This window comes from Pongo pygmaeus, chromosome 8, assembly GCF_028885625.2.
Source record: "Pongo pygmaeus isolate AG05252 chromosome 8, NHGRI_mPonPyg2-v2.0_pri, whole genome shotgun sequence".
In the NCBI taxonomy this organism is placed as follows: domain Eukaryota; kingdom Metazoa; phylum Chordata; class Mammalia; order Primates; family Hominidae; genus Pongo; species Pongo pygmaeus.
This window is the reverse complement of record NC_072381.2, coordinates 68246909-68269414: the sequence shown is the minus strand read 5'-3', so window position 1 is coordinate 68269414 and position 22506 is coordinate 68246909. Positions and strand designations below refer to the sequence as shown.

The 22506-nt window shown below is 43.6% G+C and overlaps 2 protein-coding genes across 4 annotated transcripts in view; one reads left to right on the top strand and one right to left on the bottom strand.

The window, feature by feature from the left end:
• VCL (vinculin) overlaps positions 1-18488 on the top strand; it is a 121204-nt gene extending 102716 nt beyond the window's left edge. Inside the window, exons 15-22 of one of the 2 annotated variants that reach the window (XM_054503675.2) lie at positions 2196-2304; positions 3428-3730; positions 5536-5660; positions 7285-7470; positions 10232-10435; positions 12511-12714; positions 13113-13217; positions 16347-18488. In XM_054503675.2, coding sequence (XP_054359650.1) covers positions 2196-2304; positions 3428-3730; positions 5536-5660; positions 7285-7470; positions 10232-10435; positions 12511-12714; positions 13113-13217; positions 16347-16493 — 1383 coding nt within the window. In that variant the 3' untranslated portion in view covers positions 16494-18488. The remainder of the gene's footprint in view (positions 1-2195; positions 2305-3427; positions 3731-5535; positions 5661-7284; positions 7471-10231; positions 10436-12510; positions 12715-13112; positions 13218-16346) is intronic. The other variant, XM_054503674.2, reaches the window with a different exon arrangement.
• A 1605-nt stretch (positions 18489-20093) lies between these two features.
• Positions 20094-22506, bottom strand: part of AP3M1 (adaptor related protein complex 3 subunit mu 1) — a 29352-nt gene continuing 26939 nt past the window's right edge. For both annotated transcript variants that reach the window (XM_054503676.2, XM_054503677.2), the window contains one exon: positions 20094-22238. In XM_054503676.2, the coding sequence (XP_054359651.1) occupies positions 22138-22238 (101 nt within the window). In that variant the 3' untranslated portion in view covers positions 20094-22137. The remainder of the gene's footprint in view (positions 22239-22506) is intronic.

Here is a 22506-nt window from a genome sequence, read left to right as displayed (position 1 = left end):
CTATTTGTGAGGCTGAGGTGGGAGGATTATTTGAGCCCAGAAGGTTGAGGCTGCAGTAAGCTTTGATTGCCCCACTGCACTCCAGCCTGGGGTGACAGAGCAAGACCCTGTCACTGTCTTTATACATTTTCATAACGTTTGAATTTTTTTTACAAGGACTATTTATTAGTTTTGAAAGTAGAAAAAATTAGTAAAGCAATCCCCTTGCCACATACACACATAACTAGGAAAATATTTGGATAATCTTTTTTTTTTTTTGAGAGACAGAGTTTCGCTCTTGTTACCCAGGCTGGAGTGCAATGGCGTAATCTCAGCTCACTGCAGCCTCCACTTCCTGGGTTCAAGTGGTTCTCCTGACTCTGCCTCCTGAGTAGCTGGGATTACAGGCACCCGCCACCGTGCCCGGCTAATTTTTGTATTTTTAGTAGAGACAGGGTTTCTCCATGTTGGCCAGGCTGGTCTCGAACTCCTGACCTTGTGATCCGCCCACCTTGGCCTCCCAAAGTGCTGAGATTACAGGCATGAGCTACTGCGGCCAGCTTGGATAATCTTAAGAGGCTACTTTGTTTTGATTTTGGAGTTTATATCTTTTCTGCACATCTTTGTGAGAGTTTTTTTTTTTTTTTTTTTAATTGAGCTGTTTCTATAACTTTCTTTTTTCTACTTATTGTGTAACAAGGCATGGCTAGTAAGTTTGGGAGCAAAAGAAGATTGGGAAAAAAAAACCAAATTGGACAGTTATTAAAAGTCTACTATGTGATAGGTTTTCTTAAAAATATTAGCTCAGCATTATTTAGTGTGATATTTGTGTAATTTTTCTTCTATTCAAATTGTAGAAAATTCATTATTTTTTCATTTATTTATTCAGACATTTATTGAGTGCCTATGATACATTCGGAACTATGCTAGGCTTTACAAATTTGTGATACTGGCTTATGTGTGAACTTGTGAGGAGCTATGGGGGAAATAAGCATATCTCTTAATCATTAAACTTTTGCCTATGTGGTGTCTTAATAAATTAGATCCTCTTGTCCAACTTTTTTACTTGTCCAACTTTTACACAATTTTTCATAAGCTACAAACATGTCTAACACTCTTTAAAAGCTCCCATAAAACATGGAGCATAAAATACAATTTCAATATGAAACTGAGATTCCTAAAAAAGAGAAACAGGAATCTAGGCTTATAACACCAATTATAGAAAAAATGAGGACTCTGGAGACAGATTTGGACTTGAGACCTCTGTGATTTTTTTTTTTTCCCCGAGACGGGGTCTTGCTCTGTTGCCCAGGCTGGAGTGCAGTGGCATGATCTTGGCTCACTGCAACCTCTGCCTCTGGGGTTCAAGCAATTCTCTTGCCTCAGCCTCCCCAGTAGCTAAGATTACAGGCGTCCACCACCATACCCAGCTAATTTTTTGTATTTTTATTAGAGATGGCGTTTCACCATGTTGGCCAGGCTGGTCTCAAACTCCTGACCTCAAGTGATCCACCCGCCTCGGTCTCCCAAAGTGCTGGGATTATGGGTATGAGCCACTGTGCCCGGCTGAGTCCTCTGTGCTCTTGATGCTTAGTCTCTCATCTGTAAAATGGAGCTAACTCCTTCCTAACGGACTCTACTTGGATTAAGAATATGCATGTACAGCTTGTATCTTACCAGATACGTAGCAAATGTTAATCCTTTTTTCCCCAAATGCTGTAACTGACTGGACAGGACCTCTTGAGCAAGTCACTTAAATTTTCTGAGACTTGGTTTTTGCATCTCTAAAGTAGAGATATTAACTGTCCTGTCTCATGGGGTTGTTGTGAGGATTTTTTCTTCATATTATTCATAAATCAGTTTTGAGTACTTTTCGGTATCCTTCTTAATGGTGATTTTTAAGATGGAAGAGTTGACATCAAGTGTTTAAACATATGCCAGTTTTGTGTATGTTCTTCTGAAGTATCAAGTGGACACTCATTTACTTTGTCACTTTATTACCTTCTTAAAATCAGGCTGTGATGGTAAAACCTTCCTGTGAAGGGCCCATTCTGGGGAGCTGTTGAGACCAAACCTCATGTGTTCAGCCTGGAAAGAGACTTGCCACTTTCTGGCTTTATAGTGCCATCTGTAGTAAAGAGGAGAAAGCTTGGCTGAAGGTTTGTATTTGGAGAGCAAGGGTGCTCTGGTGTTTAAAGGTGTTTTGTCTTTGTCAGGTGGTCTCGGCTGCTCGTATCTTACTTAGGAACCCTGGAAATCAAGCTGCTTATGAACATTTTGAGACCATGAAGAACCAGTGGATCGATAATGTTGAAAAAATGACAGGTAGAGTTTTCTATACAATTCTTGTTGTCTAATCCATGAAGAATGAGTTCTGAGAAATTGGAGCAGGACTGGTTCTGTTACTCAGCTGTAATTGGATAAAGGGCCGGTCATGTGCTCAGCAGTGTACTTGGCCCTGATTAAGGCTGCTGAGCAGTGGCGGCTTCTCATTCAAGCCTTGCAACTTTGTCAGAAGAGAGACTCTTTGAGTCTCTTTTATTTTAATGCTGCCCTCCTGGCGTGATGTTTATTGTCACCACTCCTATCTTCTCTTTGAATAGTGTCTTTGCCCAGTCTGAGCCCGAGTTTGGTTTCAGAGGCTGGGAGGCGGTGTTTGTGGATACAGTAAGTGTCCCTGTCATTTTCAGTGGGTTCACATTTCAAGGAACCACAATAGCTACTATTTAATACAACTTGTCTCAGAGTTTCCTCCAACTTATCAACTACGTAGTTTTTTTAAAAAGGAGAAACCAACCATCAGCAAACCTGTGTCTGTGCAATTGAAGTGGCACCTCTGAATCGTCTTCATTCTCTGTAAAGGGAGAGATAGGAAAGAAGGAATGAGGAATGTAGGCTTTTTGCTGTCCCTGCAGAACCTGCTGTGACTGGGGTCCATGGCAGCCTGAGATGAAAGTGGAACTCCCGAGGTGTCTGAAGAGAGGTAACAGGAATAAGAAACAGGCTGTTAGGGTTATTGGAATCCTCCGCATGGCTCATCTTGAGGACTACAAGCTGCCAACAAGCAACAGATGGCTGGGGAGTGAGACGGGCAGAGAGAAAATATTATTCACAGATAACGTGGTGGTGATGCAGTGATGGTTTCAGACGTATTCCTTGTTTCCTCCCGATGTTGCATTTCTGGTTGTCTGGGGTGGATACAAGAAGGCTGGCAACCACGGTTGGTATAAATGCTGCAAATCCAGATGGGCTTTTGGGCTATGTCCTCACTTTTTTTTTTTAACTGTAGTGTTTACCTGGAAGCTTTTGATTATGTAGGAAGAGTTTGAGCTGAAGAAGAGAATTCTGGATGTTATACTTTCTCATGAGAAACTTGAGTGGATAACAGTGTTTTGGAGTTTCTATTCTTCTAAATTGAAACTAAATTCCATTTCTGTTTTCCTCACAGGGCTGGTGGACGAAGCCATTGATACCAAATCTCTGTTGGATGCTTCAGAAGAAGCAATTAAAAAAGACCTGGACAAGTGCAAGGTAGCTATGGCCAACATTCAGCCTCAGATGCTGGTTGCTGGGGCAACCAGCATTGCTCGTCGGGCCAACCGGATCCTGCTGGTGGCTAAGAGGGAGGTGGAGAATTCTGAGGATCCCAAGTTCCGTGAGGCTGTGAAAGCTGCCTCTGATGAATTGAGCAAAACCATCTCCCCGATGGTGATGGATGCAAAAGCTGTGGCTGGAAACATTTCTGACCCTGGTAAGCAATGCATGGCACTATGGCTCACCTCTGCTGAGAGGTTAACTCAGGAAAGGTCGTGAGGGAATATGTACCCCACAACCACCACATACAAAGTCTGGGGGCAAAAACTGTAGACACTTGGTTTGAGAATGCTAGATTAATCTTTTTCCATCCAAATCTCTGCAGTTATCGGCAGGCTTGTTGTATGTTAGTTTTTCTGGACCAACTTCTCTGTGCTTTCTTTTTTTTTTGAGACTCTCAACCAGGCCAGAGGGCAGTGGCATGATCTCAGCTCACTGAAACCTCCACCTTCTGGGTTCTAGCGATTCTCCTACCTCAGCCTCCCGAGTAGCTGGGATTATAGGTGTGTGCCACCATGCCCGGCTAATTTTTGTGTTTTTAGTAGACAGGGTTTTGCCATGTTGGCCAGGCTGGTCTTGAACTCCTGACCTCAGGTGATCCACCCGCCTTGGCCTGTCAAAGTGCTGGGATTACAGGCGTGAGCCACTGTGCCCAGCCTCTGCGCTTTTTTTTTTTTTTTGAGACGGAGTTTTGCTCTTGTTGCCCAGGCTGGAGTACAATGGCACAATCTCGGCTCACTGCAACCTCCGCCCCCGCCTGGATTCAAGTGATTCTCCTGCCCCAGCCTCCCGAGTAGCTGGGATTACAGGCTCCCACCACCACACCCAGCTAATTTTTGTAGTTTTAGTAGAGACAGAGTTTCACCATGTTGGCCAGGCTGGTCTCAAACTCCAGACCTCAGGTGATCCACCTGCCTTGGCCTCCCAAAGTGCTGGGATTACAGGCATCCAGCCTCTGCTTTCTTAATATGGTCTGGCTAAATAGCTCCTTGCCTTGTTCAGTCGTTATTTTGGAAAATTTTCAAAACATGCATGATAACCAATTTACCATTCATGTAGTTTATGTAACTGGTGTTAACTTCTCTTGGGCTTTTCTTAAAATGCTTTTTTTTCTCTGTAAAGCATTCTCAATTTCTATCAAATCTGGAGGGCTTAAGTTGATCTGTGGGTCTCGTAGGCCTAAAGAAAATCTGGGTTTTCTTTAGGTGAATTTTGATCGTATTTTTGGTACTACCATGGCAGATCATAATTGGAGCCGCTCCTTTGGTTGAAATCATCTGAATTCCTTCCTGTTTTGAACATCTGATGTTTTCAGTCTTGTCTATGAGTAGAATGCAGTCAATGCAAGAGAGTAGGAAGGAGGGGCTCCCCTGTCCATCTCTGGTTCAGGCAGAATCTTTCTAATATCCAAAACCCATTATCACTAAGGACATGCTTGGTTTCCTAATTGGAGTTTCTAATAGTAGAGTAGATTCCTGAATTCCAGGCAACTGGACAGAGTAGCACAGCTCAGCATAAGGGTTAACATACTGAATGCCAAGGACAGCAAAGGAGTAGAGAGAAAGGTGAGAAGTACTTCAGGGAATGTATGTCCAATCTGAAACTGACATCTCCCATGTTCTGAGTTGGGCAGGCTTATCTCTTGACTGCCTCATCATAAGAGAGGTGATGGATGCCACCTGAGCCCAAAGTGTTCATGCCCAGGGATCTCCTGGGTACTTTTTAGTTGTACAGCCAAGAAGGCACCCTGAACACTAAAAGAACAGCTGGTTTCTGATGCTTCCAATGCTCTGCAGGCCTCAGGGCATCTGCCTTGTCCTGCCTCCCCCTTCTTCAATCACTGCCCGTGATATTTACTGGCAGCTTCACATCCAGCTTTTGTTCATGGAACCAGTTCTTCTGCTGCACAGATAGTGCTTTGGGGCACTGACCCAGCTGAAAGTGAGGATGTCTTGTGTTTAGGACTGCAAAAGAGCTTCCTGGACTCAGGATATCGGATCCTGGGAGCTGTGGCCAAGGTCAGAGAAGCCTTCCAACCTCAGGAGCCTGACTTCCCGCCGCCTCCACCAGACCTTGAACAACTCCGAGTAAGTAAATTCAGAGATGCAGAGAATTGAGCAGGAAGGTGTTGAGACTGCAGCAAGAGAGAGGTAGATTGTGTTTTAGAGCCTCCATCACTAGGTGGCTTCGTTTAGCTTTCATTTGAAGCTTAGCGGGAGGCAGATCTTGATTTTCATTCCTAAATCCAGTGGAGTTATAACCTAGTGCTTATATGCATGGGTTGTGTGTGTGTGTGTGTGTGTAGTACTGGTGTGTGTGGTAGTGGCTTGCTGTGATGGGGAGCGGCTGGAGCAGAGGAGCTGGCTTTGGTAAGTGTGGATGTGATGAGTGATGAGGTAGTGCATTGTGGTAAAATAATCTGCACAGCTTGGAGTAAGGAGATTTGGTGTGTTCTTAGTTGATAATGGTAGAACCGAGGTGGTTGAAATCTTGCGTTGGTTCTTTCCTTTATTTGACTTTTTTTTAAGTAACAAGATACATGCTTTAAAAATTTTTTTCCCCAACTATAATTTAAGATCTTTAGATACCTTCCCCACTACCCCCGACAAGTACTGTGAATATATTTTTACATGGTGTAGGAAGAAGCTAGCTAGGCAGTATGTTGCAGATACAAATTCCAGAAACAGAAATAGTGATTATTTCTAGACACTTATTCCAACTAACAGTATTAGAAATACCTTGACTTTGTAAATAACTTATCAAGGCAATAATCTGATTTACTTTCCCATATTTAATGTCAGTAAAAGATGTTAAGTTTCTAAGTTGGTTGAGTACAAAATTGGGTCATTGCACACACAGCTAAGGAACAGTGTTTCCCAGTCTTCAACGCGTCTTAGATTCTTCCCAGCTGGGCGCTTGGTGGGTGTTTAGAGTTGGGAGAGAGGGCTATTCCTGGGAATGGCTTCTTATGTGAGCAACAGAGTTATGCCATTTAGAATCTGGATCTTAGAGGTCATTTGGTCTAACTACCCCTCAGTGACAGATGAGGAACCTCAGGCCAAGGGGAGAAGTTACTTGCCTATGTAGCTGCTTTTTGGTAGAACCAAGACTACAACTTACATCATCTGTAGGGATTTTTTGAGACTCCTTCATCTGGTAGCACTGTGTATACTTCCCTGGGATGCAACCAAAACAGTAGCTGCAAGCCTTTTTTTTTTTTTTTCTTTTTTTCTTGTTTTGAGACGGAGTCTTGCTCTGTCGCCCAGGCTGGAGTGCAGTGGCATGATCTCAGCTCATGGCAACCTCTGCCTCCCGGGTTCAAGTGATTCTCCTGCCTCAGCTTCTCAAGTAGTTGGGATTATAGGCACATGCCACCATGCCCGGCTAATTTTTGTGTTTTTAGTAGAGATAGGGTTTCGCCATGTTGGCCAGCCTGGTCTCGAATTCCTGACCTCAGGTGATCTACCTGCCTTGGCCTCCCAAAGTGCTGGGATTATAGGCGTGAGCCACTGCACCCGGCTACTGCTAGCTTTTTGTAGAGAAACCTCCTTCTGTTGAGATTGAAGCAGGTGGTCCTTGTGGCTCAGTGTGGGTGGTCTTACATGGAGTGAATGTGGGTGGATTTTCTAGGGATGCTTTTTAGAAGAAAGGAAAGAATTCCAGGGGGAGTAGTTTTAGGACTTTACTTACAACTTGTTTTCTCTTTTTTAGCTAACAGATGAGCTTGCTCCTCCCAAACCACCTCTGCCTGAAGGTGAGGTCCCTCCACCTAGGCCTCCACCACCAGAGGAAAAGGATGAAGAGTTCCCTGAGCAGAAGGCCGGGGAGGTGATTAACCAGCCAATGATGATGGCTGCCAGACAGCTCCATGATGAAGCTCGCAAATGGTCCAGCAAGGTAAGTAGTGAAGCTTTTCTTGTTGAGAAAGGATGTCTTCTCAGAAAGGATGAAGGACCATGAAAGACCCAGAAAGTAGAGTCTATTTGGAGTTACCCTCTCTCTCTCCTGTGGTTCCTGTGTTGCCAATAGCATATTCCTCTTCTTACCTGTGCTTTAGTGAGATGTTTCTGACACCTGATGGTTTCTCCTTCAAGCTTGCAAAAGCCAGAGTCAGCATACCTGTGATTTGAGAAAGGGTTCCTGTCCTCTTTGTCCATTAGAGTGCCAGCTGCCTTGACCTTAGCATTTGGGGTCTTTTAGAAATTGCTTATCTTTCTTGGAACTGCAAATGTTTTTAGATGCTACACTGCTAATGATCAGAGCTCCAAATATGAATTCTGTGGGCTGTGCTAAAGCTAGATGAAATGTTTGCATTTTCTTTCAGTTTTTTTTTTTTTTCCACAGAAGCAAGTAGATTGGTATCTTAGAAGCCATGTGCTTTTGTCCTTTCTCAGAACCATTTTACCTCTCAACTCAAGACAGCTCCAGGCTGTCTCTTACTCAGCAAATCTGAAGGTGTAAATATTAATGTCGTTGGTAAAAATATGGATGCTACAGCAGTCTTGCCCTATGAATAACTTTTGCCTATTTTCCCCTAAATGATGAAAAGTGAGCAGTAGCTTTTCTAGATAAGAGGAATATTATTGCTAACCTTGCAGTGAAAGGTAGCTTAGTTCTAAACTGTTTCTAGTATGACTCTAGATCTTTTTTTTTAATGTTTTTATGACCCTAGATCTTTATTCCCACCACCTATTTGCCTTTATTCTTTGCACATCCTCAAAGCTTTCAAGCTCTTGTGTCGATTGTACTTCCTCAGGGACCTCCTGCACCTGCAGCGGATCTTGGATTTTTTCAGGCTAGGAAATTCACATTGGTTTTTAACTCTATTTTGCTGAACTGTTAGCTGTGAGCCCAGGTTCTAAGAAGGAAGGGAGACTTTGCTGGTGTTGCACCTGACCTGTAGAATTATTTATAATGGTATCTCTCCAACTGCATGTGGCAGAGCCCCACTGTGCATGGGGAGTGGGGGAGGGTGACAGTGAAGATTTTAAAGGAAATTTAAATTTCATTACAATGAACCAAAATACACTATGCAGAACAAAAAATATACATGAATTATTTAAAAAAACAAACAAACTTAAAAGCAGACAGCATTGGCCCACATTACTTGCCCCACTTTGCCATTTGTGGCCAGAAGTCCTGAGGTCTGTCTCCTGAAGTGTGCAACATCAGGAGTTTGCTGACTTTGAGTTGTGTGAAGTCAGAAGCTACTTGAACCATGTGTGTACTGGGCTGGGGAGGAATATCTGTTTGTGTGTCTGTCAGCGTGTCTGTCTTTGTACACTGTGGGGCTCTGAGCCTTAGCAGCAGTGAGCTGGCTTTTCTTCTGAGCAGCAGAGATGGGTCTTGGTTGAGTTTAGGCAAAAGAGTTTAGATGGTATCTGAACCCCTTGTTGGCCCTGAATCCTCCAGCATCGTCACCCTTTGGAGTCAGGTTTCGTGTGCAGGTTAAGACTTTTAGGAGTGATAACAACCTCAAAGAAAATTCCATATAAACTACTTCCTCTTGAGTACAGATGTTTGATGTAAAGAACCTGTGTTCACCATTCTTTGTATAAATGGTTTGGCTTCGTTGAGGCAGTTTTTAATTTTCTTTCCATGTTAGTCTATTTTCAGCATCTGGCTTTTATAATCTCCATCCCTGGTTCTAAATTCATGTTCTCTCCATCATGATTCTCATTCTTAAATGAGCACCATTCTTCTGAGCTTCTGTGAGCTCAGCTGCAATCACTTGCCAAGTTCACATATTATTCTATCTGTGAACTAGATAAGCAGAGTTTGGGGTGAGTGAGAACCTATTTTGCAAGCAATTTAGGTTGTACCCAAGGAGAAGCTTTCTGAGTTGGTACTAGCAATGAATGCAAAAAGAGATGGCAGAAGCTTTGCCTTGGAAGACCTTGAGGGGATAGAGAGCTGGTCTGATGTGTGGGTGTTCCCTGAGATGGGTGGCTGATGAGGTGGCTTCTTGAGGCTCCTTACAGCTGGGTGACAGTGGGGTACTTAAGTTCTCTTCAGTCACCATTGTGTTTGTTTTTCCTGCCTCTTTCCTAGTTTGGTATTCGTTACCTCTGATGTATCATTTTTAATTCTGGGACTTTTAACTCATGAAGGAAATAATCTATGTCTGGCAGCTGCAGAGCTGACCCAAATTGCCTCCTGTGTCCCAGGAAAATGTAGAACAGTGACCATATGATCCAGCAGTGTTCACTTTGTTCTGTACAAAGTAACTTGTGTGGTTGCATTTACTTTTTCTCTCCGGATTCCTTTTAAAGGTAATTTGCTACTATCGTTTGGTTGTTTGGCTCCTCAGAAATATTCTGCTGTGAGAATCACTCTTGTCAAGTTTGACTTTAGTATCAAGTATATTAAAGAAATGGATGCCACTTGCTTTCTTGGTGTAAAGATTTCTCTAGAAGCCCTTTGCCATTAGAGTGAGTCCCTTTTCTTCTCTCACCACAACGGTGGCTTGGGCTGAGTGGCGCTGGAGGCTGAGAATTCCCCTTTCTGTGAAGCTTGGTACGCAAGGCTCCTAGAGAACATGTTTCTTTCTCATCCTAGGCAGGCTTTGGTTACTAAACCAGCTGAAGCCCAGTTTCCCAAGTTGTATTGCTCTTACTAACACTATCCCTATTTCTCATCCTTCCCGCCATCGACAAAGCCGGGCATCCCAGCCGCTGAGGTGGGTATAGGTGTTGCAGCTGAGGCAGATGCGGCCGATGCTGCTGGGTTCCCTGTCCCCCCTGACATGGAAGACGATTACGAACCTGAGCTGCTGTTAATGCCATCCAATCAGCCGGTCAACCAGCCCATTCTGGCCGCGGCTCAGTCCTTGCATCGGGAAGCTACCAAGTGGTCTAGTAAGGTACTGATCAGCACCCCCAGTTGGGGGCTGCTCCATATGCATCCGGCCATGTGCAGCCTTGACACATTGCATCACTCATGATCTGTGCTGGTCCTGTGAGTCTGAGCAGGGCGGGCATCTGTCTGTCTGCACCATGTTGTTAGGACTGGCTTCACAAGTTTGATAGGTCTGCTAATGCCAGATTAATTGGACTGCATTTATGTTTAGGGGATGAAGCGAGATAGGGGGTCACTTTTTGAAAGGATTCCTTTTCTTACTGATTTGTGGCCATCGCTGGAACTTTAAACCCCTTGGGAAGCCGTGGATGCATCTTTCAATGACTTCCAGGTCAGGAACCATGGTAGACCATTACGAGGTCACCTGGCCTGACCATTGAGCTTTGCCTGCTCCCGACTGACCCCTCACTGATGGCTCAGGGAGAGTTGAGGGGGAGAGGCAGCTTTATAGGGCAGGGTCTCTGGGGGAGGACTGCTTGCTGCCCTGCACTTGGCTATGTGGCAGATGCTGGCCTTGATGGGAGTCCACAGAGAATGGGGCCTCACTGACTGCTTGTCCAGGTATCTCAGCGGGAGGGAATGGGAGTGGGAAACGGAGTACTCAAGGCCACAAGACAGGCCGCCATGGAACTTTGGCCTTGGGGAATGAACCAAAGCTAGTTTGGAGAGTAGGGGGATTGGGGTGATCACTTTTCCCTTTAAAGGTGGCATGCTGCAAGAAGAAAGGCTTTGAAGAGTGATGGGTAGTAACTAACCATGGCACTATGCTATCTTCTAACCAAGGTGATGGGGTCCTGGAATGATCCTAGGTCTGCACTAGAAGAGGACCCAGAGGACCTTGTCTAACATACCCCTTGCTTCTTGACTTCTTCCCATACCTGCGTTCTCTCCGGCCTCAATTACTGCCTGAGATGTTACACACTTCCAGCATAAATGATGAACCGCTTCATGGTGCCTGTAGAGGCCTCTTGCAGAGCACCCTGCAGTGGTATGGTTTGTGTATGCCTCACTGCACTGTAGAGAAATGAAGAGCATGAGGGGAAAAATGAGTAGGGCCTGAACTTTTAGCTAGTTTTGAACATTGCAGTTGCTATGACTTGGGGTTGTAGCAGCCAAAAGAGGAGCTTTCATGAGAGGGCACAGAATAAATAACTTGTCTGTTTCTTTACTATGACCCGTGAGGGTTTTAGTAAACCAAAATGCCAAGTCTAAGATAAACTGCCATTCCTTGGAGTGAGGGTTCCATTTATAGCTGGAATCACGACTTTTATTTTCCTAATGCCTTCTCTTGCATCCTCTTAGCTGAAGGTTCCTTTAACTGGAGTCTTCACTTAGCTGAGGGGACTGAAGAATTGATTCTTTACCCTTTTACGTGGGAAAAATTAAAGCAACATGTTTGTTCAGGCTGACGGGACAAATAAGAGGCAGTAGAGGGATAGCCAGAGCAGGCTAGATCAGAAAATATCTTTTTTTTTTTCCCTCACCCAGGCTGAGAATAGTTACTTGGGGTTTGAAATTCTAGTTAAGTAGCAAGAGCCCTTGGCTGCTATTTGCAACAAGGGTAAGCATGAAGAGGGTGATTTCAGCATCTGGAAAGGCTCCTCTGTATTTTTCCCCTCAGGCCAGCTCTACTGCTTTCTCCCTATAGAAATGAAAGTGCCTGTTTAACCAGCCCCTTGGCCGTGTCCCCAGTTTATTGATGTGATTAACCTGGAGATGCCAAAGTGCTTGTTCAGTGCTGTGCCTGGGGTGCACATCTTGCCCTTTCAGACTAATATCTGGGTCTTCCTTTTTTTTAGTCAGGAAATGTCTCTCCCTCTCCTTTCCCCTTCCTCTCTCCTCTCTCTTTCCTCTCTCTCTGTTTCTCACACTGACTGCTTGGGTGAGTGCCCTGTCTCATTCTATTTTTTTCCTCCAGTGCTATCCATATCACTCAAGAACGGTCCTTTTCTCCTCTTCTAACCCTTCCGGAGGGATGCTAAGGTGGCAAGCTCCCTCCTCTTCTCTGCGCTTCTCCTTCCTTCCTTAACATGGCCAGAGCGTGGGCAGAACTCACACTGTATCTCTGCTTCCCTCTAGGGCAATGACATCATTGCAGCAGCCAAGCGCATGGCTCTGCTCATGGCTGAGATGTCTCGGCTGGTAAGAGGGGGCAGTGGTACCAAGCGGGCACTCATTCAGTGTGCGAAGGACATCGCCAAGGCCTCAGACGAGGTGACTCGGTTGGCCAAGGAGGTTGCCAAGCAGTGCACAGATAAACGGATTAGAACCAACCTCTTACAGGTACTCGGGGAAAGATGCTGTGTGCGTGTGTGTGTGTGTGTGTGTGTGTGTGTGTGTTGGAGGGGAGGGTATGAGAGGGAGAAAAGCAGGAGAGAAAAACTAGGTAAAGGAGAAAGAGGCACTTCACCGGGGACAGAAATAGCAGAAAGGGAAAAAAACAAATGTACTGGGAAAGACAGATTCAGGAAAGGTTACTTCCTATCAAATGAATGCTTCCATTTCTGGAGAAAGGGATTGTACTGACCCTAGGGGGAAAAACAAGTGGAATTCTGCTGCTTATTTATTGAGTGCCTTTTCTGTGCCAGCCGCTGGGAATACAGAGACAGATAAGTCTTGCTTTCAAGGAGCTTGTGGGCAAGGCAAACAGAGAAACATACCAAATTAAACTTTCTCTTTAGGTATGTGAGCGAATCCCAACCATAAGCACCCAGCTCAAAATCCTGTCCACAGTGAAGGCCACCATGCTGGGCCGGACCAACATCAGTGATGAGGAGTCTGAGCAGGTAGGTGGCAGCTGTTTTTGGTTTCTGGCTGGCAGCTTCTGTGCCGTTTTGCAGTAATTTAACTCTGCTTTGGGGAAATTTTACCTCTTAATCGAGTATCGAGTATTCAGTATGTGGGATGCACTCAGACTCTCTCAGGAGGGGAAAGTCAGTGTTGGATAGATACATCAGAAATTTGGAATTGGGGCCAGGTGCAGTGGCACATGCAGGTAATCCCAGCACTTTGGGAGGCTGAGGCGGGAGGATTGCTTAAGCCCAGAAGGTCAAGGCAGTAAGCTGTGATTGCACCACTGCACTGCAGCCTGGGTGACAGAGTGAGACTCTTGTCTTGAAAAAACAAAACAAAACAAAAAACCAGGAATTGGGAGCCAGGCGTGGTGGTGTGCACCTGTAGTCCCAGCTACTCAGGAGGCTGAGGCAGTAGGATCAGGAGGCTGAGGCAGTAGGATCATTTGAAACCAGGAGTTCAAGACTAGCTTGGGCAAGATAGCAAGACCCCATCTCAAAATAAATAAATAAATAAATAAATAAATAAATAAATAAATAAAGGAATCTGGAATTGCTCTTGGGCAACTTTTGTCATTTTACAGATAGGAAACTGAGGTCTAGAGAGGTTAAGTGTCTGAAATAACACTATGGATCAGTGGCAGTTAGGACTCTACTCAGTTCCTTACCCTTGAAATAAGTTTGGCTCTTTTGAGGCCTCCAGTGCCTGTTCATTTCAACTCACTGTATGTTTCTGGCTGGAGAGAATGTCCGCTTTTCAGCTCTCTGTGTGTTAGTGCCTCAGGGAGGATGAGCAGTGCAGGCTTTTCTGGGGCATGAGGTAGTTTGGCCTGTGCTGAAACTGAAATGACAGCTCAGAGGAGATGCTTCTCTTATATTCTCTTTAGGTTTCTCTGACAGAGATAGAAATAAGGATGCTGAGAAGGTTCTCTTAACCACTGCTTCCTGCATATACCTTAGCAATCACCCAAGTTTGTCCTCCTTCCCGGAATCTTGGCCCAGGTCTTTCAGGAAACCCTCATTTGAGCACCCGTTACTCTCCTTATTTCCCCTCCGGGAGGCCCTGCTCTGAGCAGGATTCCCACATGGACTGCCCACAAAGGGCTCCTCACACATGGGGTACATAGTTTTGTTGGACTAGCCACACAGGGCTCATCACACATGGGCTAAGGTGAAGCACTATATTAGGTGGTAAGGGAGTTTAAAAAATTAAGAGACACAATTCCCCCCACCCCCCGTGAGGAACTCAAAAATAGTTTGAAAGAACAGCTGTTTCTGATCTCTAGGCCAGGAGATAGGGCACTGGGGCACTTTAGAGGAAATAAGGCGGCCATTCTTCTTGGTGCCATTATTGTTGCTTCTGCTACCATATTCTAATCCAACAACTCTCACCCTAATCCTCTCTTCTCCCAAACTATGGGAACTGTATCTTCACACCTAATTTCCATATATTCTATGCAGCGTTTGCACACTTTGCTGTTTCTATGTCATGTGATCTCTTCTGTCCAAAGAAAGGTGGAAAAAAATGGGGAAGTAAGGATAAGACTGAGATTCAGGCCTAATCACAGAGTTAATCAATTAACCACTAAAAATATGCCTTGAGAATATCTATTATGTTCCATTAAATATTCCAATTTTAAAAAGGGTAGAAATTGACAGTATGGTAGAATGGAAAAAACACAGGACTGTTTGGGAGGCTGAGGCAGGAGAATCGCTTGAACCTGGGAGGTGGAAGTTGCAGTGAGCTGAGATTGTGCCATTGCACTCCATCCTGGGCAACGAGAGCGAAACTCCATCTCAAAAAATAAAATAAAATAAAATAAAATAAACAAAAAAACAAAAACAAAACCCATAGGACTATAAGTCAGAAATCTTGAGTCCTAATCCTCACTCTATGAATGTCTCTGGGCCTGAGTCCCTTTGCTGACCAAGTGAAAAGAACAACTGATGAGGAATTCCAGCCCACAGTTACACTCATCAGAGCCTGTGAAACTGAGTGTACAAATTTTATGCAGGTGTGCATTTTTTCTGGGGGAGAATTCACCACCTCCATTAAATCCTCAAATGATGTATGACTCAAAAATAGCTAAGAATTACTGGGCTGATGAATTGCCAAGATCCTTGACTTTCTATGGTAGAGTACCAATGTGATTTCAGTCCTATAAGTTTGTGTGTTTGAAAGATTAACCTATTTAGATTTTCATGGGTTTAAGGTGGTTGGTTGCTTGGTTTGTTCATTTGGTTGTTTTTAAAATTTATTAATTAAATATTTATGAAATACCTCCTGTGTGCCAGGCACCATCCTAAATACTGGGGGTATGACAGTGCACAAAATAGACAAAAATCTACTCTGTATAACTTAAATTTTAGTGTGAATACAGAAAAAAATCTCAAAACTCCCAAACAACCTAGGTAAAATATGTAGTGTATCAGTTCGTGATGATAGGTTCAATGGAAAAAATAAGGCCGAGCGCAGTGGCTCATGCCTGTAGTCTTAGCACTTTGGGAGGCTGAGGTGGGCAGATCACTTGAGCCCAGGAGTACGAGTCCAACCTGGGCAACATGGCGGAACCCCATCTGTACAAAAAATAAAAAAATTACCCAGATATGGCAGCATGTACCTATTGTCCCAGCTGCTCAAAGGCTGAGGCAGGAGGATCCTTGACCCCAGGGGGCAGAGGCTGCAGTGGCCGAGATCACACCACTGCACTCCAGCCTGGATGAAAGAGAAAGACTCCATCTCAAAAAAAGAATGAGCAGGAAATCCTCACCAAGGTGACAAGTGAACAAAGATCTGAAGGTGAGGGGATCCCTGGGGAAAGAGCAGTCCAGGTACAGGAAACAGCAGTCCAGGTACAGGAAACAGCAAGTCCTGAGGGAGAAGCATGTTTGAAGACCAAGAAGGACGACATGCTGTAGGCTATCTGAAGCCACAGTACACAATCAGCAATGGCCAGTTTTGGGTTCTTTTTGCATCTGGGAAAATCCCTAGTGATGCAAGCAAATATGGGGGATGCCAGGTACCAGTGGGGTTAGCTGCATCCCACTCCTGGCTGAAACCTATTTTAGAGACAGGCCTGCATCAGGGACTCTGGGTAACGGAAGGTACCTCTTTTCTTGCAGGCCACAGAGATGCTGGTTCACAACGCTCAGAACCTCATGCAGTCTGTGAAGGAGACTGTGCGGGAAGCAGAAGCTGCTTCAATCAAAATTCGAACAGATGCTGGATTTACACTGCGCTGGGTTAGAAAGACTCCCTGGTACCAGTAGGCACCTGGCTGAGCCTGGCTGGCACAGAAACCTCTACTAAAAAGAAGGAAAATGATCTGAGTCCCAGGAGCTGCCCAGAGTTGCTGGGAGCTGAAAAATCACATCCTGGCCTGACACATCAGAAAGGAATGGGGGCCTCTTCAAATTAGAAAACATTTATACTCTTTTTTCATGGACACTTTGAAATGTGTTTCTGTATAAAGCCTGTATTCTCAAACACAGTTACAATTGTGCACCCTCTATCCCAACAGGCAGACTGGGTTTCTAGCCCGTGGACTTCACATAAGCTCAGAATCCAAGTGAACACTAGCCAGACACCCTGCTCTGCCCTTGTTCCCTAGGGGACACTTCCCTCTGTTTCTCTTTCCTTGGCTCCCATTCACTCTTCCAGACTCCCAAGACCCAGGACCCAGGCAAATCAGTTACTAAGAAGAAAACTGCTGTGCCTCCAAAAATTGTTTTGAGCTTTCCATGTTGCTGCCAACCATGCCTTCCTTCCCTGGGCTGTGCTACCTGGGTCCTTTTCAGAAGTGAGCTTCGCTGCTACAGGGGAAGGTGGCCTCTGTGGAGCCCCAGCATATGGGGCCTGGATTCATTTCCTGCACTTCCTCAGTTTAATCCTTCTAGTTTCCCACAATATAAAACTGTATTTCACTGTCAGGAAGAAATCACAGAATCATATGATTCTGCTTTCACCATGCCCCGAGCAATGTCTGTGCTAGGGAAACTTCCCGTCCCATATCCTGCCTCAGCCCGCCAAGGTAGCCATCACATGAACACACTGTGTCCTGGTGCTCTCTGCCACTGGAAGGGCAGAGTAGCCAGGGTGTGGCCCTGCCATCTTCCCAGCAGGGCCACTCCCGGCACTCCATGCTTAGTCACTGCCTGCAGAGGTCTGTGCTGAGGCCTTATCATTCATTCTTAGCTCTTAACTGTTCATTTTGAGCTGAAATGCTGCATTTTAATTTTAACCAAAACATGTCTCCTATCCTGGTTTTTGTAGCCTTCCTCCACACCCTTTCTAAACAAGATTTTAAAGACATGTAGGTGTTTATTCATCTGTAACTCTAAAAGATCCTTTGTATCCTTTTAAAATTCAGTCCTAAGAATGAGTGCTTGTCCCCTAAGAGTGTTTAATGGCAAGGCAGCCCTGTCTGAAGGACACTTCCTGCCTAAGGGAGAGTGGTATTTGCAGACTAGAATTCTAATGCTGCTGAAGATGAATCAATGGGAAATACCACTCCTGTAATTCCTACCTCCCTGCAACCAACTACAACCAAGCTCTCTGCATCTACTCCCAAGTATGGGGTTCAAGAGAGTAATGGGTTTCGTATTTCTTATCACCACAATAAGTTCCTGCTAGGCAAAATGAGAGGGCAGTGTTTCCTTTTTGGTACTTATTACTGCTAAGTATTTCCCAGCACATGAAACCTTATTTTTTCCCAAAGCCAGAACCAGATGAGTAAAGGAGTAAGAACCCTTGCCTGAACATCCTTCCTTCCCACCCATCGCTGTGTGTTAGTTCCCAACATCGAATGTGTAAAACTTAAGTTGGTCCTGTACACTCAGGCTTTCACTATTTCCTTTAAAATGAGGATGATTATTTTCAAGGCCCTCAGCATATTTGTATAGTTGCTTGCCTGATATAAATGCAATATTAATGCCTTTAAAGTATGAATCTATGCCAAAGATCACTTGTTGTTTTACTAAAGATTACTTAGAGGAAATAAGAAAAATCATGTTTGCTCTCCCGGTTCTTCCAGTGGTTTGAGACACTGGTTTACACTTTATGCCGGATGTGCTTTTCTCCAATATCAGTGCTCAAGACACAGTGAAGCAAATTAAAAAAAAAAAAAAAAAAAAAAATCCCTGAATGATGATTAGAGACATCACTGCTAAAAAACTACATTTATAAGCTAGGATTTGTTACATGCAAATATTTTCTGCCTCTTCTTTTGTTCTGTTTAAAACAATAAAATGCATTTGTATAAAAAATGCTTTAAATGATGGGTATGTTACTTTAGCAAGAACTTTTAGGTCAGGTTTCTCCTTTGTTTTGATGACTAGCCAATGAAACTAATCCTCAAGATCTGGAAACTAAAGATTTTTATTTAATCCAAATGTTGCACTGGAAGAAGAAATCAACGGTGGTATATTTACTTAACAAGGATGTGTGTAATACAAGACAACCCTGGGGATTACACACTTGAAAGAATGGAAGTGGCAAAGGTTAACAGTAGGCAGAAAGCAGCTGGATGAAAGTTTGTTTTCATCTTAGAAGATTCTAGCTATCTGTGGAGACCACCACTGTTCCCCGAAAAGCTAAAGTTGTTAAGTTTGTAGGAGTACCACAGGGTCCTTCCCCCCGCTGCAAGACAGAGACTTGCTCTGTTGCCCAGGCTGCAGTGCAGTGGTGCAATCTCAGCTCACTGCAACCTCTGCCTCCCAGGTTCAAGCAATTCTCCTGCCTCAGCCTCCCATGTAGCTGGGATTACAGGCGTGCGCCACCACGCCTGGCTAATTTTTGTATTTTTAGTAGAGATGGAGTTTCACCATGTTGGCCAGGCTGGTCTCGAACTCCTGACCTCAAGTGATCCGCCCACCTTGACCTCCCAAAGTGCTGGGATTACAGGTGATCCACCACGCCCAGCCACACAGGTCCATTTTTCATATTCCAAAGCCCAGTATAGAACAAATAGGGTTTTCAGGGATCCACCAGGGCTATAAGGCAGAGTTAGCTCTTGGGGACATAGTCCTCTTCTTCCTTAAAGAAACACTGACTAAAATAGTAGGAGCAGGTTTTTAGAGTAGAGTTGGGACATCACTTTTTGCCTGATTTTCTAGATCTGAAAGGGGTAACATGTCATTAAAGGGTGATGATATTGATATTTAGTGTTGCCAACTGCTATTATCACTGCTTTATCTTGGAAAGTTGCCAACTATAAAGACAGATTCCAGCCTGCTTGAGTTAAAGGAAAGTCCAAGGCTACTACTGAATTAGCAGTTTCTAAAACTGTCTTGTTTTTGCCATTTACCATATGTTCACTGGTGCTGCCTTCCTGCTGTGGTATAATCATTTTCTCAAATCAGTTGTCTCTCAGGACAAGATCAGCATTTTCCTAGGGTCCTTCTGTGGCACCACTTAAGGAATGAACCTATCACAGGAACCCCCTTTGAATAAACTGATGGTGACTCCCACACGCAGGAAAGAATCATTTACTTCATTTGCTCTTGATATACTCCCTTATGAATTTAGAACAAGTGATCCAGGATTAGCTGTAACTCTGTGCTTGAAAAATATTTTACTACTACTAAGTATTCAGGAATCTTTGTTATCAGTAGGTGGTGGTAGTGATAGGGAAGGGAGCTTTGATCACTAATCTCTCAGACTGTGGCCAGAATGGTGATGCTTAAGCCAAGTATGAATGGCTATTAACATACTGAGGTTAGAGAAGGAGTACTGAGAAGTGCTTTGTAGCAACACTCACAGCTTGTGTGATGATGCAGAAGAAAATCTGATCATGTTCACCCTGCTTTGACAATGAGCCTTGCCCACTGGAGAATGTTCAATCAATAGTAGACCTAAAAAAAATCAACTTGTTGCTTTCATCTTTTTATTGATAGCACAGCCAGAGCTACCGAAATGATTTACTGGATTCTAGCAAATTAATAAATACAGTAATTTGATTGTAAAAGGAAACATTCTACTTGGACATTTTAGTAGAAATTGCTAGAGGGAAGGAGCTCCTGGCATACATTCTACTTGGATAGAAGAGAAGACAGCACAGGAGAAGAACTGGACAGTCCAGGTATAGATTGTTGAGATCAGGGATTCAGAAGAAAGCAAAGCAAATGTTCTCATTGTTCTTTTGAGGTACGAACTCTGAAGAGTCAAGACATTAAAAATAAAAAGCAATTGAACCGGGTAGCCAAACTTACGCAAAAGGAATAAATATTTGGCAACATTTTGACTTTAACTGCCAATCTGAGATTAGTTTCTTCAGAAATTTGGAAGCTGCAAAACGTTGCCTTTCTTATTCCATGAAAGGCAGGGCAGGCAAAGGTAAGAAAACTGCTCAGTGGGCTCCTTGTACCAGCACCAACCAGCAGCCCTTGACAGCATAGATGGGATGAGTGTAAGGGCTATCCTTAGCATAAGGGAAAGACAGCTATAAGCTGAGAAGATTGAAAGAAGAATACAGCCACAAAGAGAATAGCATAAATAACAAGAAGGAAACATGAAGAACAAGCACTTAATATCTTAACTTTCAGTCTTTCTCCATTTCTTGATGTCTAATGAGGCAAAATAACTGGGCAAGGACCACCAAGATGAAGAAGTTAAATAAAATGACACAATGAAGTTGAGTGCAATAATACAACTGTGACTGACTTTCCAAAACCACGGTGATCGGTAGAGTATCATCAGTGTTATCGAGGATTTTGTTTCTGCCTCATTATAACTCACTTCCATGTATTTTGTCAGTATAGTAGGTATATTTAAGCACTCCAGTGACAATTATGACAATAGTTTCTGGAAGAAATCTATGACTATAGCTTTGGGAAGCACACAATATGAAAAGGGAATTTCCCCTAAAGACAAGGAATGCAGGCAAATTCAACCCCTTAAGAACAACAACAAAAAAGATTTAAAGACTGATGACTGTGAGGCAGGCACATTTTCCTCCTTTTGCTGAACTGGGGCATGAGGCATTTAGGTTAACCATGGCTTAACTGGTGTTGGGTAAGCTTTATATTATAAAACATGAAGATGGCAAAGGTTTCACTTAAGTTTTTCTTTTGCTACTTTAATTTGCTTAAAAGCACAAATGCTTGTGCTTGCAGTAACTTCCCAAAAGCAGAAGTAATGTTCCCTTTTACTACCTTAATAAAGTATTTGCCCCTTTGATACAAATGATTTTTTTTACTGTGCTAACAGCTGAACCAGTGGCACAAAATTGAGATGGTATTTACTGCAGCAAGGTCCCTGTAAATCAAATTCTAAGCTTTACATAAAAATCTTATTTATAAAAAATACAATACCAAGTACAGTGAGAATGGAGCATGGAGCAGCAATGCTCCCTGCCAGGGCCATGTGGAAGTGGCTTTTGCTACAGTGCTTGCTTAATGGCACAAGTGAAAAGCTGAATAAGGCAAACACTTGAAGAGGCAGTTTTCTGTAAACTTCTGGGGGTGGGGGGAATTTCCTCTCTTGGGACAGATACTGGTTTGAGATGGCTAAGATCAGAAGGTGTCATATTTGGCTGCACCTGACACATCACATATTTAAGATAGCTTCTGCTGGATGAGACCAGTTAACTTTTTTAGGAGAGAGGTTATCACTATAGCTTTCTGCCTTTACTGTTACAATGTGCAGCCGTCAGATGGTATCCTCCTATGGAAAAAAATCACCTCCAAAATCTTCCTAAGTGAAAAGATACAAAATAAGCTAAGTCACTAAAAGGTTTCCTTAGCTTAAAGCTCATTAAGAATCCTACATTGATAACTAAGCAACTTTGTTAGCGGTGTGTAGCTAGACACAAATGCTTTAACTAGAATATGTATTCCCACCCACTTGGTACCTAATAGTAATACATCATAATGACACTTGGAAAACAAACTGGTCTTGAGGAATTTTGGCCTCTGCTCATGTCCTCACTTGGAACTTTCCAGCTTTCGTGACGTATTTGACTCCTTTAAATGGCTTATATTTCTCCCCATACATGTCCAAACGGTTTACTTTTAAGCCTGTATCAAAAAGAATGAAAAAGAATAAATTATCATCATCCCAACCAATATAATGTTAGCAATGAGCACTATATGGTAAGTCTGACATTAACCAGTGTCCCTTCCACCATTTGGAAGAAATGTCTCTTCTATCATTTACAAATTATTGCACTTTGATGGTATGGTTTTGGTTAAGATTCCCACACAGGCAGGGAATGTCTGTGAAGTACAATTCTACTTTCTGTAAATATGAATAACTCCCTTTTTGGAGCTTAAATGAGGGCAGAGG